This window comes from Cervus elaphus, chromosome 11, assembly GCF_910594005.1.
Source record: "Cervus elaphus chromosome 11, mCerEla1.1, whole genome shotgun sequence".
Classification (NCBI taxonomy): Eukaryota; Metazoa; Chordata; class Mammalia; order Artiodactyla; family Cervidae; genus Cervus; species Cervus elaphus.
In genome coordinates, this window is record NC_057825.1 from 34,732,772 (window position 1) to 34,760,229 (window position 27,458).

Below are 27,458 nucleotides of genomic sequence, written 5' to 3' on the forward strand. Positions count from 1 at the left end.
TCCCCTTGTGCATCCCTGGGTCAGGCCTGAAACCTGCCCCTGAGCATGTGTAGCAGAGCCGCCAGTGAGCCATTCCCCCACCTCCACCCTGACAGCAGCTTTGGCTCTGGGTCTTTCTGTCCCCCCTCTTTTTGCAGCATTTTGTGCAATTGTGTTCTGACCCCGCGGGAGAGCTCCCAAGAGCTGGCCAAGTTGGAGTCCATCACCCGAGACTACCAGGTAAGACCAAGAAGGTCTCTCCTCCGCCTCAATCAGCACGCCAGCCCAGAGCCCCCCTGGAGAGGCTCATGGGAAGGGAAGAGCTATTCAGAGTTTGAGAGGCAACATCACCATCCAGGCCACTTCCTGGCTGAGGTATCTCAGGCACCCCAGGCAGGTTCACAACGTCCTCATGGCTGAGCTGTCTTGCTGGCTCAGCCCCAACCCTTGGCCTGACAAAGGGGCTAGCCCTGGGTGCCCCATGGAACTGCCATTCCCTCCCCTGCCCCTAGATGCCCAGCTGCTCCTCCAACCCCCCATCTCTCCAATAGGCAGGCCAATGGGGGTGTTGCAGGTCCCAAGCCTAGGGGCCCTCTGGAGGTCTCTCCTAGGTTTCTGCTCCTTTTGGGACTTCTGGCTGGCCCTTCAGAACTTGAGGTTCACTTAAAACCAGAACCATAAGGAGATACAACCCATTTCTAATTCCCTGGAAAGAGATTTGTCATCAAGTGTGTTTGTGTTCTCAAGAGAAGAACTGAGTTAGCCCACCTGTTGAGGGAGATGGAGACAAGGTCACTGCCCATCACCCCCAGCCTTGCGCTAACGGGTACCTGGAGCGCCTGTGCTGAAGATGCCCACGGGTGTGTCCACAGAGCAGCATGCGCGAGCTGGTGGAGTCTGGTCGGTACGACACACGGGAGGACTTCTCTGTGGTTCTGCAGCCCTTCTTCTACAACATCCGGCTCCCTGTCCTGGCGGTAGGCTCCCTGCCCTCCCTGACAGGGCTCCCACAAAGAGGAGGAAATTCAAAGTGGAAATGTCAAGTGCTCCCATAGACTGGGAACAAATGGGGCTGATCCAGGCAGCTCTCTAGCTGCTGATCTGGTGGCTGGAGCCTCCTTGAACATCAGAGCTGTATTCAAGAGGCAGCCCGATGTTTGATGTTCTCATGACTGCTCATTGCAGCCTCCATTTTACTGAGTAGCTACTACATGCCAGGCACTGTGCATACCATACGTAAAATCTTCACAATTACCTTTTGAGGTGAGCTTTATCATCCCCGCATAAGAGAGGCTCAGAGACATGAAGACTCCTTCCTAAAGGCATGCAGGAAATAAGGGACAGAGGTGAGATTTGAACACGTCCAACTCCAGACCACTCACTTTCGGCCCCAAACCCAACACTGTGGTGATTGTTTCTCTCCCTGGCTCTGCTCTCCACCTGACTTCCATTCTGAGCAGAAGGGCTCTGTGAATGGGCCAGGGTGGGGACTTGGGTCTGTCCACCAGGGCCTCCATCCCAAGGGCCTGGTCTACCGAAAGAAGCTTTAAGCACCTAGACTTTGCCCAGGCCTGAAGCCCTATTCTCCCTACCAAGCTCACTGGGACCAACTGGTCAAGAATTGGGAAACAGCTGTTCCAGCTGGCTGGCTAAGACTTTCTCAGGGACTAGTATCTCATTCCCTCCTCCATGGCATGGGTTGCATAAATGCACCTGAAAATATATATCACACTTTTTAAATTAAATAATGGGAATTGTGAGATCCAGAAAGCAGGTTGGGGGTTTGGGGTCACTCAAGGTTGTTGATGTGTGGGACCACTCTGAGCTCTCTTAGGAAGCTGCAGGCTGGGAGCGCCCCCCAGAGGAGCAGGGTGTTGAGAGGTCCACTCCAGAGGGCAGGCCTGCCAGTGAGGCCCACTCTCCACCCTCTGCACCAACAGGATCTTAAGGATGTCTATTTCTCTCCTTCAGGATGGGCACCCAGATGTGTCCTTCTTTGCCCCAGACTGCCTCCATCCAAGTCAGAAATTCCACTCCCAGCTCTCCAGGGCCCTTTGGGTCAACATGGTAAGATGAGTGGGGTTTCCTGGTTCTCTGGGGTTCTAGTCTAGAGCAAAGTACCAGGCCCTCCAGAATGGAGCTTGTTCTTGGCCTCCCTTTGCAAGCAAGGTGTGGAGGAGAGCAACTGGCGCCTCTGTAGAAACCGATGTAGAATGAAAAATACAGTCCTTAAGATTCCTGGATCAACTGCATCCTCTCTGATGGGCTTTGGACTGTGATGCAGGACTCTACATGAATACAAGGCAGAACCCTCATGTTTATTCAGTATTTTCTATGTGCCAACAACTCTGCTAGGCAGTTTAAGCCATGTTTATCTCATTTAAGCTTCTCAGCAGCCCTGCAAGACTTATAAGTTTACAAGGAAGCTGAATCCTGCAGAAGCTAAGAGACTTGCCCAGTATCCCACAGCTGGTGACTGGCAGAGCCAGGAGGAGAAGCCAACCCCCCTGAAATCAAATTCTGAGCGTTCCCCCACTGCAGGATGCCCTGCCAGGGAATGTTCACTTCAGCAGAGACAAATTAGTACACTCACGGCTCTCTTTTCTTCCCCCATCAGCTTGAACCACTGGGAAGGAAAACAGATACCCTAGATCTGACGGCAGACATACCCCTCTCCTGCCCTGCTCAGGTAATGCTGCTCTCTGGAAACCCAGGGCTCAGGCCCTGCCCGTCTCCCTTTATACCCACCCCAGCCCCCTGCACCCCTCGCACCAGCATTTCTCTGTCACCCATCTTGCCCCTTGCCTGGGAGCAGATGGATTCGGAGGATGGAGGGGAGTGGAGGAGAGTGGAGAGGGGAGAAGAGGGTACAGAAGCACCTCTGTCTTTGGGAGAAGGAGGTGGGAGAGGAGGCCTGAGCCCAGCAACAGGAGAGGAGCAGGACATGTATGGATTCTTCAGGAGGGGAGTTAAGAAGCCAGAGGTGGCCAGACTGAGCATTTCAGCAGAGACACGTGGGGCCAGTGGGAAGGTCCACCGGCAGGTTGGTGGCCTAGTGTGAAGCCAGCTGAGCTCAGAAGTTGCAATTAGTGGTCATGGAGTCTGGATCTGGAGTGTCTGGCAGGAAATAGGTCAAAGAGGAAAGCCCTAGAGCCACCTGGGGAAGGGACAGGCAGGACCGGCTTTGCGATAGTTGGAGTGAGGCTGGCCTGGGCTCATTTGAAGGAGGAAGATACTGTAAGTGGTTGTTAGACCTGATTTCAGGACTAGGAGTGGAGTAGGTACACATGCCCTTTGCCTTCAGCTCCCTCTTCAAGCCCCTGTCTTAGGGCTTTTTAACCAAATAAGGTTGAGGCCAGAGAGCCCTTGACAGCAATGAAAGGGGGACAGCCTGACCCAGTCTGGGAGGCCGGGTTTCCCGCCTGGGTCTGACTGCGTCACCCTTTCCCACCCTCCCAACTGAACAGGAGAGGACCTACATCTCCCCCATTTGTCTGCCGGGGGTCTAGAGGCAGTGGGCACCCTTCTCTGTCTGCTGCCTTCCCCACACCAGTCTCGGACCCAGGCTCAGCCTTGGATACCATCACAAGTCTCGAACCCAGGCCCAGCCTTGGGTACCATTAGCCTCACCAGGAGCGTGGGTTTAAGGGATGCAGAAGTAGAGGCAGTGGTCGTAGAGGGCCAAGTTGCTGGGTCCAGGGCTCGGGGCAAAGATGATGGTCAAATGATGTAACAATCAGTGCAGCGTGGATGCCTCCAGTCCAGATGGTCAGATGCGGGCTGAAGGGGTGGGGCAGAGGCCTAAAGGCCCTTCTGGACCGCGTGTAAATGCTTAAATTGCTAGATCCTGAGCTTGTCCAGTGCATTCTAGGGGTAGGGCCAGGCAACCTGGGTAGTAGAGGCATTTGAGGACTCAGAGTGGTGGCTGAGGGGGTATTTCATATTTTAACATATTCATGGAATATTCATATTCCATATTGGGGGGGGTATTTCAATATTTTAACAACCATATGGCCATACTGAACATCAGCCATGGGAAACCCTCTCCAATCTGCCAATTCTCCTTCTATTTAATAGTGAAAGTAATAACAGCCCAGTCCAGGGAGCCATCCTGTGCTCTCTTTCTTTCTCACAAATATCTACTCCGTACCAGGTTGGAGCCTTAGGCTCTGGGTCAGGTAGAGCCCTGTCACCACCGGCCTCAAGGCCCCAGACCAGGCAAGGAGCCCCGAAAGGCTGCTGCCTCAGCCAGAATCTCAGGCCACTCCTGAGGTGGGCTCCGCTCCTCCTCCTGGACTAGCGTGACTGAGCCGTTGGTGAGCAGAGGAGAGCAAATCCAGCCTCCTGGAACTGTAAAAGCCCCGCCTGGGAGAAGCGGTTGCCAGGCAACCCCAGAGCCCATTCCAAAAGATCCATCTGTTGGCCGGCCCAGCTTCAAGGCGCCAGGCACTGTGGAATCCTGCACTCCTCAGGTCCCATCTGCTCCCTGCAGTGTGCCATGGAGCTATATAAAAGTCCACCAGCATCTCAGTGTGAGCCGACAGGGGCCAGGCAGCCCATATTTTAATCCTAGCTGAGTCTAAACATAGACGCAACAGGCAGGACCCAGTGGGGAGGAGGGGCTGAGACAGATGCAAGCACCGGGGAGCTTCTTTCTCAACTTCCTGCCTGCCCCTCCCCCAGCTCCAGTCAAGGGCAAGTGCATTCTGCCCAGCCAGGTCAGGCGCTTAACTGTGCTCTGTGGATTTCTATTAGACTTTCAGGTTGGACATGTGATTTTTACGGCCAACTTTAGCTTATTTGCTCTGTGAACTGTGACTGTGGTCCCCTTACTGCCCCCAGCACCTCTCTGCCCACTCGTTCCCTAACCCAGGGCAGCTGCCTGTGGCCCCTCCTCAGACTTTGAAAAAATGGGCTCAAAGACCAGCAGAGTCCTTTTTCAGCTTTTATTTTTCTTGCCCTTGAAAAGCATTTGTCAGAGTTAACCACCTCCTCCATGAATTTATTCCTCCCTGCATTCGTGGATGGAAAACCACCTTGACTACTTTGCTTTTCTAGTTTCTGCCCCCTCCCATCTCCTTTAATGACCCCTCCTCCCTTCTCCCAGCCTCAAAAATGTGGACATTCTCCAACTTTCATAACTCAGCCCTCTTCTCTTTTCTCTTTCTCTACACTATCCTCACTCTGAGATTTGTCCCTTTCCAGGGTTTCCTGTTAAATTTCCTTGCCCAGGATCCCCCAACCTATATCTTCGTTTCTTATTTTTTTCTCCAAACTTGAGCTATATTTCTAACCCTTCAAAGGTCTTTCTCCCTTGGATGTAAAGTTTACCCAGAAGACAGATAAAATATGTAATCAGAGTACCAACAAAATAGAAAGACATAGTAAGACAAACAAAGAATTTCAAGTGATACTTCATCATTCAGTCTTTCCTCTTGAGAAAAACTGAGATTTGTTGGATTCTCTTATACTTACTTTATTGTTTAGTGATATTTCTATTTCAGCATTATGTATGCAGGGCTATTCTCTTTTGAATGCTTTGGACTTCCAAATCTCCCAAATCTGCCCTGACCCCATCATCTCAAACTCAACATTCATTTAGAAAATAATTTTTGAGTAAGAATGTCAAATAGGACTGAAATCGATGTCTTCCCAGACTCCCTAATCCTGAAGACTTCCTCTGTCTGTCCATATTGTCGTGGTGGTCACAGTTCTGCAGGCGTGAAACGTCAGGCACCTCACCTGATAGAATCCTTCCTAGTCCTTCCTCTTCCCACTTCCACCAACCCAGTTCAGGTCCTCGTCACTTTGTGTGTTAAAAGTTACCTGCTCCTTTCCATCATTAAGCAACAGAGAATTTTATAGCCTTAGAATCTCAGTGGGGAGGGCTTTGGAGTCCTGTTGATGCAATCTCTCATATAATTGAATTATTCTACCACATCCTGCCAGGCTTCCCAGGTGGCACTAGTGGTAAAGAACCCACCTGCCAATGCAGGAGACATGAGAGATGTGGGTTCAATCCCTGGGTTGGGCAGATCCCCTGGAGGAGGGCATGGCAACCCACTCCAGTATTCTTGCCAGGAGAATCCCATGGACAGAGGAGCCTGGAGGGCTACAGTCCATAGGGTCGCCCAGTTGGACACACCTGAAGTGACTTAGCAAGTGTGTACCACATTTTCCCAAGGCAAGCAGAGGCTTATGGTCTCTACTTAAACCTCCACACTCTCAAGGCAGTACATTACTAACAGTCAAGTCGCTATCCATTAACAGGTTGTGGAATCAGCCTAGTAGGTCATGTTTGGGATGGGATGATGAGATGGGATAGAAATGTAATTGGATACTCCTATGTCCTCCTCTTCTTTACCACTACCACCCTTTCCTGGATCTTCTCTAATTTCCTCAACCATGTATGGCAGATAAGTATTCCGAACCCTGCCTCGTATAGTAGGTATGAGTCCTTGGAATGTGACCCCCACTTATGTCAGTGCCCGGACCTGACTATACCCACCTGGTTTGGTCCGAGCAGCACAGAATAGAAGACCACCAGCTCTCCTTCACTGTGGAAGTTTACACCTGTTAACACGGCCAGGACGCACATGCCCTTTTCTGGCAGCCACTGACTCACGTCGCTGACTCACAGCAGTGGCTGACCAGGCTCTGCCCCCGGGCAGGCTGCACCGTCTTTTCCCAGCTGTACCAAGGAGGATAGTTCCTTGTGCTGGCATTCAGTGGGCTTAGCTTTCTGCTTACTGGTGTTACCAGCCTAGCCTAGGAGAGCCAGCAGGCTAAGTGGACTCCCTTTCCCCTCTGCTGAGCTCCAGGCCTTTCACCCAGTCTGACTCATGTATGCACAATGTAGCCGACAATCAATAAAACAGGCCCCAGGCACTCGGGCCTCTTGCCTGGCCCTGTCCTGCACCTGTTCTCATTGTTTCTTCTCTGGCCTCACTTCCCACCAATTCTAGTGTCTCCCTGACCTCTGACCTCTTAGGTCAGTCTCTCCCCTTTGGCCCTTCCTTCTCCCCTTGGATCATGTGATGAAATAAACTCCCTGGCTTGACTTTCGGCACATCCAGAAGGGCAGGTGGAGTCTGCCCTCCGGTTCCTCTTATGCTAGCTACTCTGAGAAAAGCTCTGGCTTCCAGGCCCTGTGCTCAATCAGGGTCCTGGGAAGTGGGGGAAGAATAATGAGGAGTGACCTACCTCCCACTGAGTCTCATCTTTAAGGACCACACATCCCCAGATCTTGCAATCCTTCCTCAGCAATTACTACACTTACTGGACACACTGTTCTTTGACGCTTCGCTACCCAATACTTGTCATGTTTTCTACCTGACTGAATTGTATGCCCCTGGATCCTCCCTTCATCCAGCACCTAGAACTGAGCTCTGAACACATGGGGTTTTACAAAGGTGAGTCAGTTGTTTATAGGATGCTACATGCCCTCAGCTGCTAGGGAATCTCAGGGGACAGGGGACACTGAATAGCATTGGCCGGAGACAAGTCTTGTTAACCATGGTGACATGCCACTGTAAGGTCTCTCTCACCTTGCACTGTAGCAGATGGTCCAGGGCACACTTCCTGCCCTTGGCCCTGAGTGCTCCTCTGGCCCATGTTTCGGCTAGGAACACCTGGACTCAGAGCAAAGGAGAGGCGTGTCATGCCCCAGAGGGTAAGGTCTGTGCCGAGGGCTGGGGGTTTGGGTTTTGTGCATGTAGATTTCATCCTCCAAGCTAACCGCTGAGACCACCTGCTCATCCCTCTGTCTGGCCAGCAGGTCTTTTGCAGGCCTGACCCCAGTGTGTGCAGTGGAATGAGGGCATTGCTGGTCAGGAGGCCTGATGGGTCAGGCCCCACTCTGTCCTCAATGCTGCTCTCCACCGGGGGCAGGTCCCTGCTCCACCCTGCACCTCAGTGGCCCCTCATCTGTAAAGTGGGATCACTCAGGGTTGGAAACTCAGATGCAGTGCCAGGCTGGAACATGGCTGTGTGGGTGGGATGGACAAGAGACAGTGGTAGGGCAGAACTGAAGGGTACACACCTCTTGTGGCAGCATTCAGAGTTGTCGTCTTCTCTCCTCCTTTTAAAACACCTTTCATTGTGAAGTAATTAGCCTCCAACTAATAAAAATAAATGAAAAAAAAAAAAAAAACACCTTTCAGGCCAAAATAAAGCAGATGGGCAATAGGCTTTCAACCCCTGAAACAGATACCCAATGACGTCTCCTCCAACATTCTGGTTCTTCCTACTTACTCCCATATTATTCCCAGATTTTCAGACCATGGCCCTTCTACTCCACTGAGCATGACTTGTGAAGGTGTTGACAGCCCTGGGCTATCTGGGCTGATCTCTGTCTTACAAACTTTTTCTTGCTTCACTATCATTTCCACATTTTCTCATTACTTGCTTTCCCCTGCTACCTCTCTGTCTACTTCCTTCTTCCTTCTTTGACTAACTTATCACCCACAACTGAATAGACCTGGGTTCTTGACTGGGCATGTATGAAACCGATGGTGAAATAGATAGGTGAGCAGAGAATGAAGAGGCTATTTCATGAGAAAAAAATGCAACCAGCGTGTGTGAAACCAACCCGAAACAGGTAAGGGACATAACTCAGAGGAGGCAAAATCACAGCAACCGATGTTAAAATACACTAGTGATCGTAACATTTTTTGGAGACTAAGAGATCCCTGTAATATCAGTCTTTTGCCAGAGCAACAACAAAGGAGAGAAAGTCATTCTGATGATTAGGGAGATGTTCCATTGTCAGGGTGAAAAGAAAAGCCCAGAACCCTGAAAAGAACGTGGATGGAACCCTTTTTAGTCCTTTTATTGTGCATCCCTTGTCAAAGCTGTTATGTAAAACCCTCTAGGGAATGAATGAAATTATGTCTGTACGATTCTTTCTATTTAAATGCAGAAGAATCATGTTAAATGAACCTAGAGGACAGGATTGTTAGTACTTAATATTTCCTAAGCAGTCTTCCAGGCTGTCAGGTAACCTTTCCCTGTGGTTTCTTTTCCTCTCTTAGGTTGAGCCCCTCCTGCGAACCCCCCGGAACAGTAACTACACGTACACCACCACGCCAGCCATTGAGGTAACCCCTGACACATGTCTGCCTCTCTCAGAGACAAACCGTTTCCGCCCCCCGCCCCCAGCGACTCAGGGAGTGGTGCAGATTTCAGAGAGGTAGCTTAAGCAGAAACATACCTTCTTACCTACTGGAAATTGGAATGTGAAACAAAGGCTCCTGAACCACAGAGTCCCAGGATTGTCCTAACTTGTTCTCAAGTGTTTACCTGACGTCAGCAACCAACTAGAGGAAGTGCCTGTGGATCAGTCTTCTTTGACTTTTGCACAGACGTCATTTCTGATCAGGCAGCTCAGCCTTTCAAGAAGGGATGAGGGGGAGGCAGTGAGTATAATGCACATCAATTTCCTGTAAGGTGGGAGCTGAGTAGGAAGAGCCTCAATTCCAGGGGCTGGGCCCCCAGGAAGCTGATGTATATGCAGGTGGGTCTCCAGGGCTTGTCTGGTTCAGGTCAATCATTCTAGCTCTGAGGCTTTAGGGTCCATGGCTTTAGGGACAGTTGCTGCAAAGATGGCCTGGAAGATCCTGAACCACACCAGGCCTTGCGGGACAGGCTTGGTCCAGGCTACATCTGTCGGCCACCTGGACAGGGAATCAACCACCAGTGTCAGTTGAGCACCTATGGTTTGCTGAGTCTTGTGCTAGGGGCCAGAAGGGATTCAGTGTAGTGTCAGGCATAGTTCTGTCCTCGGGAGTTAGAGGTCATTCTAAACTGGGCACCTACTGTGTGTCGGGCACTGTTTGAAGAAGACAGAGCAGTAGAGCCAACAGATGGAGCCCATCCCTTTTACGGACCCTACAGTCTACTGAAGGAGGCATCCAATAGACAGCGAAGCATAGTCATGTCAGAGAGTAAGGACAGTCTTGAGAAAGTGTGATGGGATAAGGAAGGCACATTCTGATGAGCTGTGACCAGGACCAGTGATTGCAGAGGCTCAGAACTGGGGCTGAGTTGGGTGTATTTGAGGGGAGAAAGAAGTCAGCGTGGCTATGGGCGTGCGAATGAAGTGGAGAGTGGGGTCATGATAAGTGGGGTCATCAAGGGCATAATCATACAGAATCTGAACCCCTGAGAAAGAAGGTTGGACTTTGGTGGAGAGCTGTGGGAAGCTGTTGGAGGTTCTAGAAGAAAGTGATGTAATCTGGTTCACCTTTTTAAAAGAGCTCCCTGACTAGTGTGGAAAATGGATGGGGGAGTAGCAGGAGTGATTGAGGAAAGACCTTTTATAAGCCAGCTGAAGCACTGAAACTAACTTACATGAAAATATTGAAGAACTGTCAGATGCTCAGTTCTGGGATACAGGCCACACCAGCTTCATGGCTGGAGTAATGCCACCGTTCAGCCTCTCTGAATTCTCTCAGCTCACATTAGCCCAACAAAGGCTTATTTCAGGCCAATCGTGGACCAGAATCCATTAGGACTGAAACGTCAGCTGCATCTTGTCAGTTAGGTATTTATTTATTTATCTAATGTGTGTATTTATTGGATGCCTAAATGATGCAGGTGCTGTGCTAAGCGCCAGATACACATATACTGATGAACAAAGTGGTTCTGGCCCATTGTCTTGGATCTTAGTCTCACATGCCTTTGCTTCTGTTGCTGGAAGAGTGAAAAACTCAGAAAGTGATTTAAAAAAAAAAAAACTTTGCTATTTAAATTAGCCAGACGAGCCACGTCAACATTACTTGAGAGCTGGTTAGAAATGCAGAGTCCTGGGTGGCACCCCAGTCCTGCTGACTCAGGACCTGCATTTCCTAAGACCTGCAGGCGATCTGGGTGCCCTGGCATAGGGTGCAGCCTATGCACCCTAAGCAGTTCTTCCCTTGGGACAGATGAACGTGCTCCAGTTCCAACCTGCGTCTGTTCGTCTGAAGGGGATGGACTTGTCTCTGGCTCATCAGTTCTCTGAGATGTTTCTAAAGCACTCATGGCTGTAGAATTATTTTAAATTGCATCTTCTCTGGATATTTGTCATCTACACACAAACATGTTCTTGATTTCAATAGAACCTCCACACGGAAGGAGGACTCCATCAATATGACTAACTGAGCAGTTCCTTGGAATAAACTCATTTACATCAGATTAAGCAAATAATATGTAAAGGCAGTTGCATTGTTGCTCCCTTGTGAGAGGAGTGTTTTAACAAGGTGTGTCTACGTCAGCCTCTGGTCAGATGAAAGAGACAAACTTCCAAAGGCTTGGCAACCACACACCTGGAAAATCAGTCAACTAGACAACACCTATGTGTGGGGCCCTACTGTGCACTCAGCACTGGGCTTGTCCCTCAAGCCTCTCTGGGGATGTGCAGTTGTCTGGGACACTAGGGAAGGATGTCTGTTTCTCTCTCAACTTCTGTGCCATCTGCTTCCTACCTCATCCCCTCCTCCAGCACTTGGAAAGTATGATCTGTATTCTAGAGTCAAGAGAACGTGACTAAAAGTACACAGGTCATGGGCTTCCCTGGTGGCTTCGTGGTAAAGAATCTGCCTGCCAATACAGGAGATGTGGGTTTGATCCCTGGGTGGGGAAGATCCCCTGGAGAAAGAAATGGCAACTCACTCCAGTATTCTTGCCTTGGAGATCCTATGGACAGAAGAGCCTGGTGGGCTATAGTCCATGGGGTTGCAAAAGAATTGGAAATGGCTTAGCGACTAAAACAGCAAACAAAAAAATCCAAGTTATAGACTTTAATTTATACATATGCAAGGAACTGGTTGGCTATTAAATACACAAAAAGACATACACACATTTGGAAATGATATGCAGAAACTAGAAACTTTGCATTTGTAAAAATTTCATATTGCTTTCCTAAAAATATTGTAATTATTATTTTGGTCCTAGCATTGTAATTAGTGTCCATTAGTTTCACGTTAAACACCACCACCTAAACCCATGTGGAACCCTGTGGTTGCCCTATGGCGAGGAGATCTAAGACAGGAGTGTGCAAACTCCATGCGATGATCACCTGGGGAGCAGCTAAAAGGTATCGAATACAGGTGCCACCCCAGACAAAGTCAGAATTCCTGGGGACGAGACCCAAGCACTGTTTGGTGCATGGGGAGGTGGCAAACACCCTTTTTCTCTTCTCCGATTCCCCTCTCACTCCATCTACAACCCACAGCTCTTTGCCTCACATGATCCTCTACAGTGACATAGTTTTAGCTAAGGAATTCTTGGTGGAGACTGGAACTAAGAAGGTTGAGGAGGCATTTGTGTTTATGTTGGTGCCTGTACAGAATCTTAGGATAAATTCTAGATTAGTGAAAGTGAATGTGTTAGTCGCCCAGTAGTGTCCGACTCTTTGCGACCCCATGGACTATAGCTCACCAGGCTCCTCTGACTGTGGGCTTCTCCAGGCAAGAATCCTGGAATGGGTTGTCATTCACTTCTCCAGGGGATCTTCCCTGGATTTAACATGAAAGAATCAATGACCTATATCCTGGATGCCAGTGTCTCTCAGCTGCCTCTGCCGGTTTTCATCAAGGCACCATGTTCAGGGAACAACTGTGTGCGGAGGAAGAATTCTTTAGCTAACTCTTGGGCTAACCTTCCTGCACCGTGAGTGTCTGCTGTTGTGTGTTTGCTTTTGTTGATTTAGAACTGGGGCAGTGACTTCCTGTGTACGGAGCAGAATCCTTCCAACAGTGTCCCCACGTCAGGTGAGTATAAACGTCATCATCCCCTTCAGTCAAGGACTAAGTGTCAGGTTGCTGGGAGAACCTACAAGTACATCTTGGAGCCTTGAGCAGGCCTCGCTGATTCCTGTGCACTGGAGACTTTGATCCTGGGAAGCCCATGACAAGCTGGCCTGCAGCACTGCTGGGCTCCCAGGTGCTCCACAAACCACACTTCTCATCTCAACTTATTCCTAATGGCAACCCCTCAGGCCTCCCTGCCTGGTGAGGTAGGTACAGTCAGGGATGGGGGTCCTCTCTGCCTGTGCTCCTGATCCCCACAGCTGGAACTTTCTTGGACCCCTCAAGAATGAATTGGGCTCCTCTCCATATGGCTAAGAGCCACCTAGCCCATTACCTTCAGCGCCTTGGTTGCTCTGGATGCATGGAAGAGACAAATTTTCTAAAGCCTTAAGCTGGAAATAAGTGTAATGGGGATGGATGGGATGAGAACGGAATCTCAGGCTTCTAGTCAGGTTAATAGTTTAAAAGGAAGACCTCTGCCAACCATCCATCTCTTTGCCTGTCTCCTTAGTCCATAAGCTCCGGCCAGCGGATATCAAAGTGGTGGCTGCTCTGGGTGACTCGCTGACTGTGAGTACTAAGTTGAGCCAGGAATCAACTCTTCTTCCACACTGGCTCTGCGTTCAGCATCTAGCTGACCCTGTCGAGAACCTACCTGTGTCTGGCACTGAAACACAGTCAGGCAGCCACGAGACATCACCAGGCAATCTAGAAGCCCTGCCCTCCACGCTTCCACAGCCCTGCTCAAACACCACCTCTTCCCATGAGGCTTCCCTCCAGCCCCAGATCAAAGCCATTCCATCCCTTCTTCCCCCCTGTTCCCAGGCATTTCATCTGTATGTGCTAAGGTACTTATCCAAGTCTGCCCGACATTCCTGGGGAACTTATCTCCCTCACTCCCTCACTCCTCAGGTGGTGGGTCTACCCACATACTGCCCAGCTCCCCTTCACCCCATTCAAAAATGTGTTCTTCAGGGCAGAAGGGACCCAATTCCTGCACATAGTATAGTTTCACTAAAGGAATTATATTGGCCAACCAAAGATTTCGCTATTGCTATGTGTGAGACAGTCTGCTAGCTTTTCAGAGGGAAAAAAAGTATGAGATGTAGTCTTAACCCTCTTGAAACTTGTCCAGCTGGGGAAATAAAAAACTTACACTGAAGGAGATACGTATCCAGATAGGTGACAAACAGGACTCTTGAAATCAGGTATTCATTTCTATAGAAAAACAACTTCCCCAGATGTGTATGAGTGCATCTTAATTTTCATACGAACATGGGGAAAGCTGTGGAAGGATACACATCAGGCTCTTAACCATTCATCAGCTCTGGTGGTATGTATATGTGGGTAAGGGGTGAGGAGGGATGTAGAACCTGTGGCAGGAGGCAAGGTTATTAAGAAAAGTGAAGTCGCTCAGTCGTGTCCGACTCTGCGACCCCATGGACTATAGGCTACTAGGCTTCTCCGTCCATGGGATTTTCCAGGCAAGAATACTGGAGTGAGTTGCCATTTCCTTCTCCAGGAGGTCTTACCAACTCAGGGATTGAACCCAGGTCTCCCACATTGTAGGAAGATGCTTTACCGTCTGAGCTACCAGGGAAGTAAAAGTAGGGGTAAATTATTAACTAAAAAGTCCTTGTATTATTTCACTGGTTCACTTACTTTTGTAAGTTTCAAAGAGGACTTTCTCTTTTTCCAGGGCCTTTAGGTAAAGCTTCATGGAGGAGGTAGAAGCTGACCAAAGTCTTAGGGAATGAACTGGAGACTTAAGGGCTAGAAAGGAGGAAGTTTAGCATTCTGGGAAGGGATGGAGTGGCTGTTAATAGGTTGCCCCGAGGTTCTCATGCTTCAGGTCAACTTGTTTAGACCTGAAGGTGTGTGGACAGGAAAGGAGGGAGTGAACAAGAAAGGAAAGTAGAAACCAGGTCGTGGTGAGCTCAGAATGTTGGTGAAGGGTCAGAGTCAGGGGAAGTGTGAAGAAGCAGGTGTGCTTGGAAGAGCAGGTGGGCAACCAAGTGAGAAGGGAAGAGACATTGGGAGCTGGGGTCAAATGGAGGCCAGAGCTGTCCACGGCGAGGAGATGAGAGTCTCACCGGCAAGTATGGCAGAGGGAACACAAAGAAAGGGTCAGAAGCCAGAGAAGTTGGGGAGGAAGAATCTTGCTTCTTCCATGACTTGGTTACTGGTTGTGTGTGGAAGGTTGGGGAGTCAGGACAACTCAGAGATTAAGCAGCCTGGAGAAAAACTGGTACCATTTTCAGAAAAGGTAAATCCAGGTCCCAGCTGCAACACCAGGGCCAGAGGGGCTCTCCCCAGTGCCCCCAGCCTGCCCCTGACCCAGCCCAGCTATATAGCCTTCTCTTTGCCTTTTTCAGACAGCAGTAGGAGCCCGACCCAGCAACTCCAGTGACCTCCCCACATCCTGGAGAGGACTCTCCTGGAGGTGAGGCTGTTCTCCTCTCATCTCTCTTGATGATGCTCCCCATAGAGGCATGGGTGGTATATTTCCCCATCACTTGTCAGAGATGAGGCCAGGTACTCATGACCCAGCGCTGAAATGCAAGGCGATGCCTTGATGCTCATGCTGGTCCTAAGGGGGATGGGAATCCTGCCCTGGGGCACCCTCTCTGGTTCTGACTTAGAAACATGAAGACTGGCAATTTTAACAAATGTGCTTTCTCTTCCCCAGCATTGGAGGGGATGGCGACTTAGGGACCCACACCACACTGCCCAGTAAGTAGCAACACAGAGAAGCACCATCACTATGGCCATAACAACCCCTCGCTGTGGCCAGGACTCTCCCCTGAGCGAGGGAAGAGAAGGTTATCTGTAAGGAGGGGGAGTCAGCCCACCCTGAAAAGACAAGGAGCGTCCAGTCCACACCTGTGCCCCAACATTGTACATCCATCTCCCACTCACCTGTGCACTCTTCCATCTCCCCCTTCAAAGACATTCTGAAGAAGTTCAACCCCAACATCCTCGGCTTCTCCACCGGCACCCGGGAGGAGACGGCGGGACTGAACGTAGCCACGGAAGGGGCCAGGGCTCGGTGAGTAGATGTGGGTACCGGAGGGACAGAGGAGAGCGAGGCTGAGAGATGGCGAGGGGAGAAGGGTGGTGTGTGAGCAGCAGCAGTGGCTGTGCACAGAGCGCTTCTGCTCCCCAGCCCCGAGCTGCCCCTCACATGGATTACCTCCTGAAGTCCTCGCCCACTTTGAGATGAGGACCCAGAGGCATAAACCGTTTCCTGAACAGCCCAGGGTCATCAAGAGCAAGTGCCCAGGGAAACCAGGATCAAACAGCTGAATCAGAGCCTTCGCTCTGCCTGCTGCACTGTTAGCACCTCTCAGGGCAGTGGGAGGAAGCACTTGAGGGTGGCTGGGTGACAGGCAGGCAGCCGGGGCCCAGGATGCAGCCTGCTGACTTCAGCTGACCTCCCCACCCAGGGGAGGCTACAGTGGAATGTGTGGGTGACTCTCAGCGTCCTGGTAACGCACAGCAGGGCCCCACAGAGGGCCAACCTTCCTCTCTCTCTCTTCTCACCTCTGAGCCTCTAGTCTTGGATTCGGAAAAGGCTGTATTTGACACTAGGGAGTTAGGCGGTAGAGCCCCTAAAACACCGAGGCAGTCGTTTGTTTTCACTTGGATTTCTGTGGTTGACAACAACCCAGATAATTAAAGTTGAAATGCCTGACCGAGCTCATTGATTTTCTGCACGGAGTGTGCTGGGTCTTTGCTTTGTAGAAGGGTTGATGCAGTCACGTCACCAGGGAGACAGAACCGGCTTGACTCACTCTGTTTACAGGCAGCATTCCTTTCAGACACGGTAAGGAGGGCCCCACGCTCGCTAGGTTTGAGTCTCTGAGCCACAGGAAGCGATGTCAGTTCCTCAGCGTCATAAGCAGGAAGAACTCATTTTTCTGTGAAAAATTGGGCTGCCTGGGGCTGAAATATCAACATCTAGTTGCTGATATTGCCATTATTATTATTATGATCATTATGCTTTTATTAATATCATTATAGAGCTCAGGCTTCATTAACCAGGAATTGATTCTTTAGTCTGTTGATGTTCAAGCCCCCTTCCCCTTTCTTGCTTCACTTCTCTTAAACTGCCTTTTCTGTTTCACTGCTTCTTGCTGCCTCCGTGAGAACGTGGAGCGGCAGGGGAAGTGGCCGACACGTGCAGCTTCTTGTTAGGCTCTCAGAGGTCCCGTGTTAGGGGAAAGGACAGCAAGCCATTAGCCAGCTTAAGTAAGCAAGGATGGAGCACTGTTCTGTGAGCCTTCCTTATCTGCACTGTGGCACGTGGCATGGTGTGGAAAAGGATGAGTTCACCTAAAGAGAGAGATGAATGCCCCAGCAGGGCAACCAGGATAATGAGACCTGCGGTTAGATTATTTATGTCCAGCCCCCAGCCTTGCTGGCTGTGTGACCTTGGGCAAGTCACTTAGTATCGCTGAACCTGAGTTTCCTCATCTATAAGTGGAGATACTAATAGTACCTACTTCTTTGGCTGTCACAAAGATTCAATGAGACCAATAACCCACCTAGTTTATAATATGTATGCAAAAAGAAAAAAGTTGGTGGTCATTAGGGTATTTTGTTTCAAAGTTTCATTCAAGATCAAGCTTCCTTTCTATCAATCAATAAGCAAGAATTCACTGAGCACCTGGGAAGGACTGAGCCCCATGGCTGTTACTAAAAGATAGAGAAGAATCAAGTGAACTAAATGTCTGCCCACAAAGAGCTTGCTGTCTAGTTAAGGAGCCTAAACCAATAGGAAATAATTTTGGGGGGAAGAAGTGTTGTTTCTGGCAATGTTGCAGACTGAAATGATTTTGTACTCAGAAAACAGAAAAGTGTAAAATGTGAACTGGGCAGTCTAGTTGCAGACAGGTACAGACCCAGAAGGGACCCCAGAAAACATCTAGTCCTGCCTCTTTGTATAAAGGTGAAAAAATTCAAGGTTAACAGGGTTCCATAACTTGGGTGAGCTCCACAGCAAATTGGTAGCAGAGCTGGAAGGGGATCCCTGGTCCCATAGCTCCCAAAGCATGGCTCTGTACACCAAGACTGAAAAAGGAAAGGGAGGAGGTGTGGGTAAACAAACCCAGAGGGAGACTCCTAGGGGAGGTAGGGCTTGCTCTGAGCTTGAAGCATGGGAAGAATTTGGCTAGGGAGAGGGGAAAAGAGGGCATTCCTGGCTTCCGCTAGTGTTCTGGAGGGCTTATCACCCACAGATACCCATGTTCATATCTCGAACCTGTAAAAAGATTACAGAGACTTATGTGGTCATCTTTAATCAAGCCAGGCTTTATGACTTTCTGACATACCCATGATAGCAATAGCATATGAGATACGGTCCTGAGTGAATAAATGAGAAACATGGCAGAAATGGTACATACATACATGTATGCTTGGCCACATGCTCAGCTCATTGTGGACATGCAAATATTTAAAATGCCCATTCTGTACCAGTTCTTCTTATATGACTCCTTCCATGGAAGCCTCCATTTGCTGTATGCCTTCTGTTATGCATATCTGTTTTAAATAATTGCTTTATTGAGGTGTAATTGACCTAAGTACACTGTCCCAGTTCCCCGATGGCTCAGAGGGTAGAGAGTCTGCGTGCAATGCAGGAGACGTGGGTTCAATCCCGGGTCAGAAAGATCCCCTGGAGAAGGAAATGGCAACCCACTCCAGTATTCTTGCCTGGAAAATCCCATGGATGGAGGAGCCTAATGGGCTACAGTCCATAGGGTCACAGAGAGTGGGGCACAACTGAGTGACTAACACTTTCACAGTGCACATATTAAAAGGGTGCAATCTGATCAGTTTGTTATATACATATACCTATGAAACCATTACCTCAATCAAGATGATGAATATATCCATCACCTCCAAGTTTCCCTATGCTGCTTTATAATCAATCCCTCCCTCCTGCCCCTTCTGGTCTCTACCCCACTCACTTCCTGGGACCCGGGTAACCACTGACCTGCTTTCTTGTCACTATAGATTAGGTTTAATTTTCTAGAACTCTATAGAAACAGAGCCATAGATGATGTACTCTTTTCCCTTTTTTAAAAAAATATTTATTTATTTATTTGGCTGCACCAGGTCTTAGTTGTGACTCATGGGATCTTTGATCTTTATTGCAGCAGGCAGGATCATTAGTTGCGGCATACAAACTCTTAGTTGTGGCATGCAGGATCTAGTTTCCTGACCAGGGATCGAACCCCAGTCCCCTGCATTGGGAGCACAGAATCTTAGCCACTGGATCACCAGGGAAGTCCGTGTACTAGTTTCTTGTCTGACATCTTTCACCCAGCAAAATTATTTTGACATATATCCCTGTTGTTATGTGTATCACTAGTTCATTCTCCTTGATTGCTGAGTAGGGTTCCTTTGGCATGCCTCTCTCTAACCCAGAAGCATTCATGACACACATCTAGCGGTTGAAGTGAGGACTAGCCCTGTCGGTATTTGTCTCCCTCATCCTGTTTTGTTACCAGCGGGGAAAGTGAGGAGATGGGGAATGATTTGGAAATCCAAAGGAATGATAGAGAAGAAAAACAGAAGGATTAAAAGAAGAGAGACTGGGACTTAGAGGTAAGGGTTGAAGGAGTCATGAAGCCTGGAAGGGAGGAAGCTGAGGGATCATTTGGGGTGATGGCTTTTTTCAAATATACAAAAGGTTATTTTTAAGACAGGCAGCCAAATAAGAACTGAACAGGCTCAGCCTGCAATGAAAAGAGCTGGATGAAATATAAGGGAATGTCCCTGACGGGAAGGTTGAGCAGATCCCCACTGCCCACCCGCCACCCCCCCACCACCAGCATTCCTGCTGCCGAAGTGGTGACATGCGTGTCAGCCCCATGGCAGAGTCAGGATCAACTGGGGCTCCAATGCCCACAGCAAATCTTTGATTGTTCACAGGTTGAGATTTCTTGAGAATTGAAAGCCTTTCAATACCTTCTGAAGGAATAGGTCTTTATATAACTTTTTTTTTTCCCTGAAACATCTCCTCACCAGGCCCAAATCCTACAGCTTGAGCCCTTGCTCGTGAACCAGCTCTAATGTTCCCTTCTCTTCTCCTGCCCAGGGACATGCCAGCCCAGGCCCGAGACCTCGTGGAGCGAATGAAAACCAGCCCTGTGAGTAGAGGCCCCGGGCCACCCTCTGTCTTTAGCTGGGGTGGGTGCAAGTGGCCCTGAATGAGCCCCCTTTGCGCTGCTGCAGTTCAATCTCTTGGCTCGTCTTTACAAGGGACCAGATGAGCAGGTCTTGCCACCAAGACGCCATCTCTGCTGCACCCCTTCCCCAGGTACCCTCCCCTCCAGGCCGGCTGCAGGAGGAGAGATGAGCAGAGAGCTGGTGGAGGTGGCAGGCCTTGGCCTTTGGCAGCTTTCCACTGCACCCAAGAGCTGGCTTCCCAAACCTATTATGTAAACTTTGGCTTCTAAAAATAGGCTTCTCATTCCAATCCTTCCTCCTTCCCGCTCACCCGGCCCCTCTAAACCTCCTCACCAGCACTTTTTCCAATGCTTTGGGTTTATGCCTTGGAATTCACTGCCTGGCAGCACTCCTATTACAGGGCTGCTGAGTGGAAAGCAGGCTCCCTAGAACCTCTCCAGCCCCCTCCTCACCTCTCTGTCCAACCGGTCCCCTTCCCTAGCCCCAGGCAGCTCTGGGCTTTTGCTTCTAGTTGCGTCTTTTGCCCTGGGCTCCTTGGAAGGCCTTTGGATCACATTTTTTGTTCGATTGCTAAGTCGTGTCCGACTCTTTGCAACCCCATGGACTGCAGCACGATGAGGCTTCCCTGTCCTTCACCGTCTCCCTGAGTTTGCTCAAACTCACGTCCATTGAGTCAGTGATGCCATCCAACAATCTCTTCCTCTGTTGCCCCCTTCTCCTCATGCTCTCAATCTTTCCCAGCCTCAAAGTCTTTTCCAGTGAGTCGGCTCTTTAGTAGTATGTTAATACAAGCCACCTCCTCCTGGACTTCAGCTTTCTTAAGATCTCAAAGGGAAAAAAGTTCTCTGTACTGAGTGAGTAGACACACAGACACACGCACACACACACACACACACACACATACAGTGGAATCCTTGACCAGCACCAAAGTGAGGATGAGGGAGCTCCACTTGCCATCTTCTCTCCACTGTGACACAGAGGATGAAAGGCACTAGGGGGAAAGGGTGTCTAGCACATGCATATGCTCCCCCACCCCCTCACCAAGGCCTAAGTGGGCTCTTCTGTCCCCTCAGGAAATCAACCTACAGAAAGACTGGAAGCTGATCACGCTCTTCATTGGGAGCAACGACTTGTGCCATTACTGTGACAATCAGGTAGGCCCCTGACCGGCCCCCTGGGGGATGGAACTGAGAAGGGAGCTGCTGGCCAAGGTCACTGTCTGGACCCAGGCTGGGACGTCCCTCGTGGGAGGCACCCTGGCCGGCTCTCCCAGGCACCTGAGTCTGCCCAGACAGCCCGGCTCACACACGCCAAGACAGGCCAGCCATCCCCACTGCTGAGTGTCTGCTGCGTTGGTTCCCTGATTCCAGACGTGTCTGGACGTCCCCACTCTCAGGCACTGATAAGTTGATCTCTCTTACACCCTTAATTACTGTTCTCTGGTAGCCAGTATATAACCAGGGAGCCCACTCACCTGTTTGGAGTCTCTGCCCATTTTTTTTTGGTGTTTCTGCAGGGTTGAGGAGGTTGCAGGGGGAGGCTGAAACAATGTCATAAATATGGCTGATACAGTTGAACCAATCCTGATCCCTGGCTCACTGCCCTTCAGGGACACCATGTGTAAACCACCTTCAGCCAGCCTGTGAACCCAACTCACTCCTAACCTTGTTTCTGTGGGGAAATACGTCCATACTTACAAACTGTGGGAAGTAATAACTTCTGGAATTCATCTTGTTCTAAGTTGAAGATGAGCTATATTTTATTTGGCCAGGAAAAAAAAAAAAAAAGCAGCTGCCATAACTCAGAGGTTGTGCTAGAATGTTTGACAGTCACAGGCAGCAGGGAGAAGACATTTATCATTCCTTGTGGCTCAGAGAGACAGTCTCCAAATTCTAGATGAGAACCAGCCTCCCCCACACAGGGACCTCTCTTCCTCTCTGCCCAGACTAGAGGAAGAAGTAATCCAACCCCATGGGGTTTTAAATGTCATTGTGTCCTGCACTCCATGGGGTCCAGGAAGCCAGAAGTGACCCCAGAAGATCTGTCTTCATGCAAAGTCAGGTTTACCTTCCTGAGAGCAGCGTTTTGTGGAAATGACTTGGGACCACCACCAGGATTCAGGCCATGTTTTGGAAGGGGCTAAATCAGCCTCCAGTTGGGAGAGGGGCCAGAAGAGGAGACCCTCAAGCTGAGTTATAAGGGTAGAAGTGATGGGGAGGCAATGCAAAGGGTCCCAGGCAGGGGGGCCAGCACTGTCAAGATCTGGGTTAGAGATACCATGGAGCAGGGTGGGGTGGGGGCCGTTGATGGTACCTAGCAGGCATCAAGGGATGACTTTTCCTTTCCTTTTTTTTGGCCTTGCTGGGTCCTTGTCATGGTGTGTGTGTGCTCTTCATTGCAGGCTTCTCTGGTTGCAGCATGTAGGCTCCGTAGTTGCTGGGCACTGGTTTCTTGCTAGTTGCAGCATGTGGGCTTAGTTCCCTGACCAGGACTCAAACCCACATTCCCTGCATTGGCGTCCACTGACTACCAGAGAAGTTCCCAAGGGGTGACTTCTTACCAGAGACTGTGTCCATCAGCAAGGAGGGTTGGGCTTCCCATCTGGCTCAGGACCCTCCTGTGCTGGGCATCAGGCCACCTTCTCCCCCTCCTCCCAGGAGCTGAGCAGAGCCCCTTCCTTCTTCACAGGAGGCCTGCTCCGCTGAGGAGTATGTTAAGTACATCCGGCAGGCCCTGGACATCCTCTACGAGCAGGTAGGGAGGCACAGTGGCACGTTCCCGAGTCCTGTTTCCTGCCAGCAACCAGGCTGTCTGCTGGCTCACTGGGGGTCGCTCCCTGAGTGCAGCTAGAGGACTTCTGTTCAGTGAGATGCACATAGATGCACACTGCACAGAGTCCCCCAGGAGCAGGTACCCAGATGGATGGGATGGTAGGGAGGCAGCTGCCAAGCTTCTCTGTGGGGTGGCATCTAACTGGATCTGACTGCCTTGGTTGGGTGGCAAAGAGCCTGCTTCTGGAGCCAGTTGGCCTGACTTATAGCTGGACACTGTGGCTTCCTAGCCATGTGACTTTAGGAAACTGAGACAAAGTCAACTTGCCCAATCTATAAAGTAGGGCCAATAAAGACCATTCCACGGGATAATATAAGGCATGTTCCCTCTCTGGACCTCAGTTTATTGATAAAATTGGGGAGGGGGAAGTAGACTTTAGATGATCCCTCAACCTCTTTCCAGCAGTAAGCTCTGCTCCCCCACAAGTGCCTGGGGACTACTGAAGCTCTCCCCTCCACTCTCCGCAGCTTCCACGGACTTTCATCAATGTGGTAGAGGTCATGGAGCTGGCTGACCTGCACCAGGGTCAAGATGGAAAATGTGTCATGCCACTGGCAGCCCAGTAAGTAGATGGACGTGGTCCCAAGGCGAGGGCACCTAGGGAGAATGGCGATCAGATGCCAGCGGGTGAGACCGAGACAGGCAGAGCCAGACAGTCCTGTCCAAGGGGCAAACATCAGCAATTAGCCAGGGGCTTGGAAAACCATTCTATAGTGTTGCTACCTTATTGAATGCCTACTGTACACAAGTTGCTTCATTTCTCTGGACCTCACTTTGCCCTTCTGGAAATGATCTGTGAGGACTCCAGAATTTCTGTGATGCCAAACCCCACCTTCAGCAAGTTGTTCCATTTGAGAGGCAGCACGAGGTGACGAGCTTTCGAGACAGTTCTATTGGGCCTTACATCCTGGCTTTGCCATTGAGAAGCTGTGGGACCTTGTACAAACCACACGACCTCTCTGGGCCTCTTACTCCTCACATGTGAAAATCTCCTGGGGAAGTAGAGGTGACATCTAGGGGAAACACATGTAAAGTGCATGGTCCCCCTTGGGCAGGCACTCAGGAAATAGTAGCTATAATGTGCTTCTTAGGACTGGCCTTGAAAGCCAGGCTTAGAGCTAAGTTACATCATGCAAGAATCTCTGTTGGGCTGGAATTTGTTAAAGCTCAGCTCTGACCCTACAGGAAGTTGCCCTCTTTAAGGCCAGAGGGTTGCCCAGAGTTCCTGTGACGGTTGTTTTGGGGGAGGAGATTCTATAGGGTGGCTAAGCAGCCCTATCTGGGATCAAATGGATTTGTTGGGAAGGTGACCAGCTGGTTCCAATCTTGCCTGGAACCTGGTCCATGCGTGGAGCATCCAGTGCTGCCCAAGAGCATCTTCCTGCAGGAGAGTCCTCAGCAGCTGAAGGTAGAGAAGGGAGGCCTCGGGAACATGAAGAAAGGCTGGGCCACTTTGGGAGTCTTCCCAAAACCCCATCCCCCCTGGAGAAACTCCAGGAGCCACAGGCTAGGGAAAGAATAGTCAGGTGGCCAAGGAAACGGACGGCCTGTCCACAGGAGCCCCAGGCACTGTTGCCAACCCTTCTGCCTTCTCTCCTAATAAGCACCTTCTGGATCTCATGTCCCTGAGTCATGCTTCTCTGACCCAGGCCCAAGAGGCAGCAAGTCTGTGTTGTGGGGGGCACCTGTGTGTATGGAGGGGGTGGGGGCAGCCTCCCAGGGTCCCTGAGCCTCAGGACTCCTCACCCCACAGGAGCAACTGCACCTGCCTCCAAGGCTCCCAGGAGAACTTGCCAGAGATGCAAGAATTGAAGACAGTGAACTGGGACTTCCAGGTGACCCTGTCCCCCTTTCTCCCTCCCCACACTCCTCTTTACTCCCAAAGCAAGGATTGGGAACTTAGGTGTTTGGCAGGGTTCTGCTGAGAGCAAGGCCACTTCCTAAAGGGAGATCACAGCCCCTGAAATGTGTGTCCAGGTAAATCAACATCAGGGGAGGGGAGTGAGAAGCTCAGAAGGGAAGCTGGGAGAAACCCCTCAACTCTCAGAGGAGGCATCACCCCTTCACCCCCCACACCCACCGCCCCCACCAGAGGAGAGATGGGCTGTGTTCACTGCCCTTGGGCTCCCTCCCTCCTTACTTTCTCATGTCTGTCTCTGCTCTTGCTGTCCTCTCCCCGGACCTGCCTGCCTGGGCCTTTCTGCAGCGCATCCATCTCACGCTCGGAATTTTGTCTTCTTACCTGAGAAGCTTCCCTTGACTAAGCTCCCTGCTGGCAACTTCAGTCAGCACTTCACTGACCCTTATGCCATACATGATTTTGACTTTTACATCTCACAGATGGATGACCAGCTCCTTGAGGGTGAGCACAGCTAGTCTATCCCTTTTACAGTCCACCTTTGGGCGCTTAAGCAATGCCAAGACCGTGGAAAATCATCCTAAGGTCTAAGGCATTTTGAGGAGCTGGTGTTGAAAAGTTCCCCATTGGGACTGGAGTCCTGTGTTCTAATCCACTTCTTCATGCAGTGAGAGCAGGGTGGTGTCCATGCCTGGTGCAGCCTAGGTGGATGCTTGTGCACTAGAGCAGCTCCTCTGGGTCTCCTGGCCCTGACACAACCCACCCGAGGCCTCAGGGACAGCCCATCTGTCCAGCCTCACTGTGGGACTGAACGCCTCTCTCCCCATCCCTAGAGTGCCCTGTCCACGCTCTCCTACCAGTACCTGCAGCGTGAGGACTTCGCCGTGGTTGTACAACCTTTCTTCCAAAACACTCTCGTCCCCCTGAACAAGGTGAGCAGCTGGGGGGCACGTGTATAGCGGCCATTATCTTGGGGAATGTATTTCCTTCTCCATATGGCCTTTTTTGGACCATCTTTCTCTAGGAGTGCTCCCAAGGAGCTGCTGTTTCTGCTTTTGTTCCTTCCCCCCTTTTGAGTATTACTTGAACTTAGATGTAGTTGGAAAGAAAATGTGAAAATTAACAGTGACCAAGCTCCCCAGGTATGGCCCTGATATTTGCCAGGTTGGAATAAAATGAAAGCTTCCCCAAAATATTCTTTTCAACTCTTAGGGCAGGGATGCTGAAGGAAAAGTGATGGACTGAAAAAAAAAAAAAAAAAGTGATGGACTGTAGGTGGCTATGGGCTTCCGTGGTGGCTCAGAGGTAAAGAATCCGCCTGCCAATGCAGGAGACCTGGGTTCAATCCCTGGGTCAGAAAGAGCCCCTGAAGGAGGAAATGGCAACCCACTCCAGTATTCTTGCCTGGGAAATCCCATGCACAGAGGGGCCTGGTGGGCTACAACCCATGGGGTCCCAGAAGAGTCAGACACAACTTAGCCACAACAAACAATTAGATTGCTACAAATTTTTTAAAAATAAAAATTCCAAAACTAGGTAGTTTCTCCATCAATATCTGAGCCAGCTGGCAGCAGAAATGAAAGGATGGAAGGTGGAATGCCCAAGGTGCCACTGCCTGGGGCAGAGGGCTTGGGCAGGTAGCAGTGCTCTCAGCTCAGGAAGATAACCCCCTTCTTTTGGTCACAGAGAGGGGGCGCTGACCTCACCTTCTTCTCCGAGGACTGTTTCCACTTCTCAGAACGTGGGCACGCAGAGATGGCCATCGCTCTCTGGAATAACATGGTCAGTACCTAAGGGTCGAGTGGGCTTGGGTCACGGGTACAGCCGAGGACGCTCTTTCCCACAAAGAAAAACCTACTGGTTGATATGGCTCCTTTCTCCCCAGAGTTCAATATGGCAGCCCACGTATTTCTGTAATTTTTCAGTGCTGTTGGGGGATAACTTTGTCATCAGATAGACTAGATGAAAATATCAGCATCAACCCTTTACTGTGTGATCTTGGGCCATTGAGCCCACTCTGGCCATTTGTGGGCCTCCCAGGTGGTGTGAGTGGTAAAGAATCCGCCTGCCAATGCAGGAGACATGGGTTCAACCCCTGGGTCAGGAAGGTCCTCTGAAGTAGGAAATGGCAACCCAGTCCAGTATTCTTGCTCAGAAAATTCCATGGACAGAGGAGCTTGGCAGGTTACAGTCCATGAGATCACAAAGAGTCGGACATGACTGAACGACTATGTACACACTGGCCATCCATATCTGTATCTACAAAAACAACAAAAGTGAAAAAAAAAAAAAAACAACAAAAGTGACACAGATCTTAGAGATAACGTGTGTACCACCATCCAGCACAATAATCCCCATACTCCCTACTGTTATTTCTTTAAACATTAAAAAAGAGACGCTCAGCCAGTTTTCCCAGGCTGCCACCTAGTCTAGTCCTTTTTGGTGGGGGGAAAAGGGGACCTTACGAAATGAAGGTACAGCCCAGGGGCCACATCCCTGTGCCTTGCTCTGCCCTTTACAGCTGGCCACTCATGACTGGACAGTCAGCTATGTTTGCACAGAGCTTGACAAGTAACCCTGAGTGCTGTATCCTCTTGTGCAGAGCAAATGAAATGCCTTTCCAGTCCACTGGCTTCTTTTGATCTAGGCTCAGCGGGTAACCCAATCCCCACCCCAACCTGCATGTTCTCTCCTTTCTCCCATGGTGATTAAACCATCCACACGCCTGCTCCTTTCCCTGCAGCTTCAGGCCCACTGTGACTTTGCCAGGCACCACTATGCAAATATTCCCACACCTGTCAGCT

At 50.2% G+C, this 27,458-nt stretch overlaps 1 protein-coding gene and 2 long non-coding RNA genes across 5 annotated transcripts in view; 1 reads left to right on the forward strand and 2 right to left on the reverse strand.

Annotated features, from left to right (window-relative positions):
* Window positions 1–27,458, forward strand: part of PLB1 (phospholipase B1) — a 130,055-nt gene that overhangs the window by 94,607 nt on the left and 7,990 nt on the right. For all 3 annotated transcript variants that reach the window (XM_043917590.1, XM_043917589.1, XM_043917588.1), the window contains 17 exons: window positions 138–219; window positions 852–956; window positions 1,951–2,046; window positions 2,597–2,668; window positions 9,012–9,077; window positions 12,671–12,731; window positions 13,282–13,340; window positions 15,146–15,213; window positions 15,460–15,503; window positions 15,720–15,819; window positions 19,873–19,924; window positions 21,038–21,118; window positions 22,653–22,718; window positions 23,264–23,358; window positions 24,550–24,631; window positions 25,488–25,586; window positions 26,341–26,436. In XM_043917590.1, the coding sequence (XP_043773525.1) occupies window positions 138–219; window positions 852–956; window positions 1,951–2,046; window positions 2,597–2,668; window positions 9,012–9,077; window positions 12,671–12,731; window positions 13,282–13,340; window positions 15,146–15,213; window positions 15,460–15,503; window positions 15,720–15,819; window positions 19,873–19,924; window positions 21,038–21,118; window positions 22,653–22,718; window positions 23,264–23,358; window positions 24,550–24,631; window positions 25,488–25,586; window positions 26,341–26,436 (1,324 nt within the window). The remainder of the gene's footprint in view (window positions 1–137; window positions 220–851; window positions 957–1,950; window positions 2,047–2,596; window positions 2,669–9,011; window positions 9,078–12,670; window positions 12,732–13,281; window positions 13,341–15,145; window positions 15,214–15,459; window positions 15,504–15,719; window positions 15,820–19,872; window positions 19,925–21,037; window positions 21,119–22,652; window positions 22,719–23,263; window positions 23,359–24,549; window positions 24,632–25,487; window positions 25,587–26,340; window positions 26,437–27,458) is intronic.
* LOC122703348 lies at window positions 7,543–16,098 on the reverse strand. The gene is made up of 4 exons (XR_006343464.1): window positions 15,964–16,098; window positions 15,690–15,860; window positions 8,021–8,099; window positions 7,543–7,610 (listed from the first exon to the last, which is right to left on the reverse strand). It is a non-coding gene; the product is annotated as an uncharacterized LOC122703348 (long non-coding RNA).
* The window catches only part of LOC122703346, a 36,834-nt gene continuing 36,001 nt past the window's right edge, over window positions 26,626–27,458 (reverse strand). Inside the window, exon 3 of the long non-coding RNA XR_006343462.1 lies at window positions 26,626–26,913. This is a non-coding gene — a long non-coding RNA (uncharacterized LOC122703346). The remainder of the gene's footprint in view (window positions 26,914–27,458) is intronic.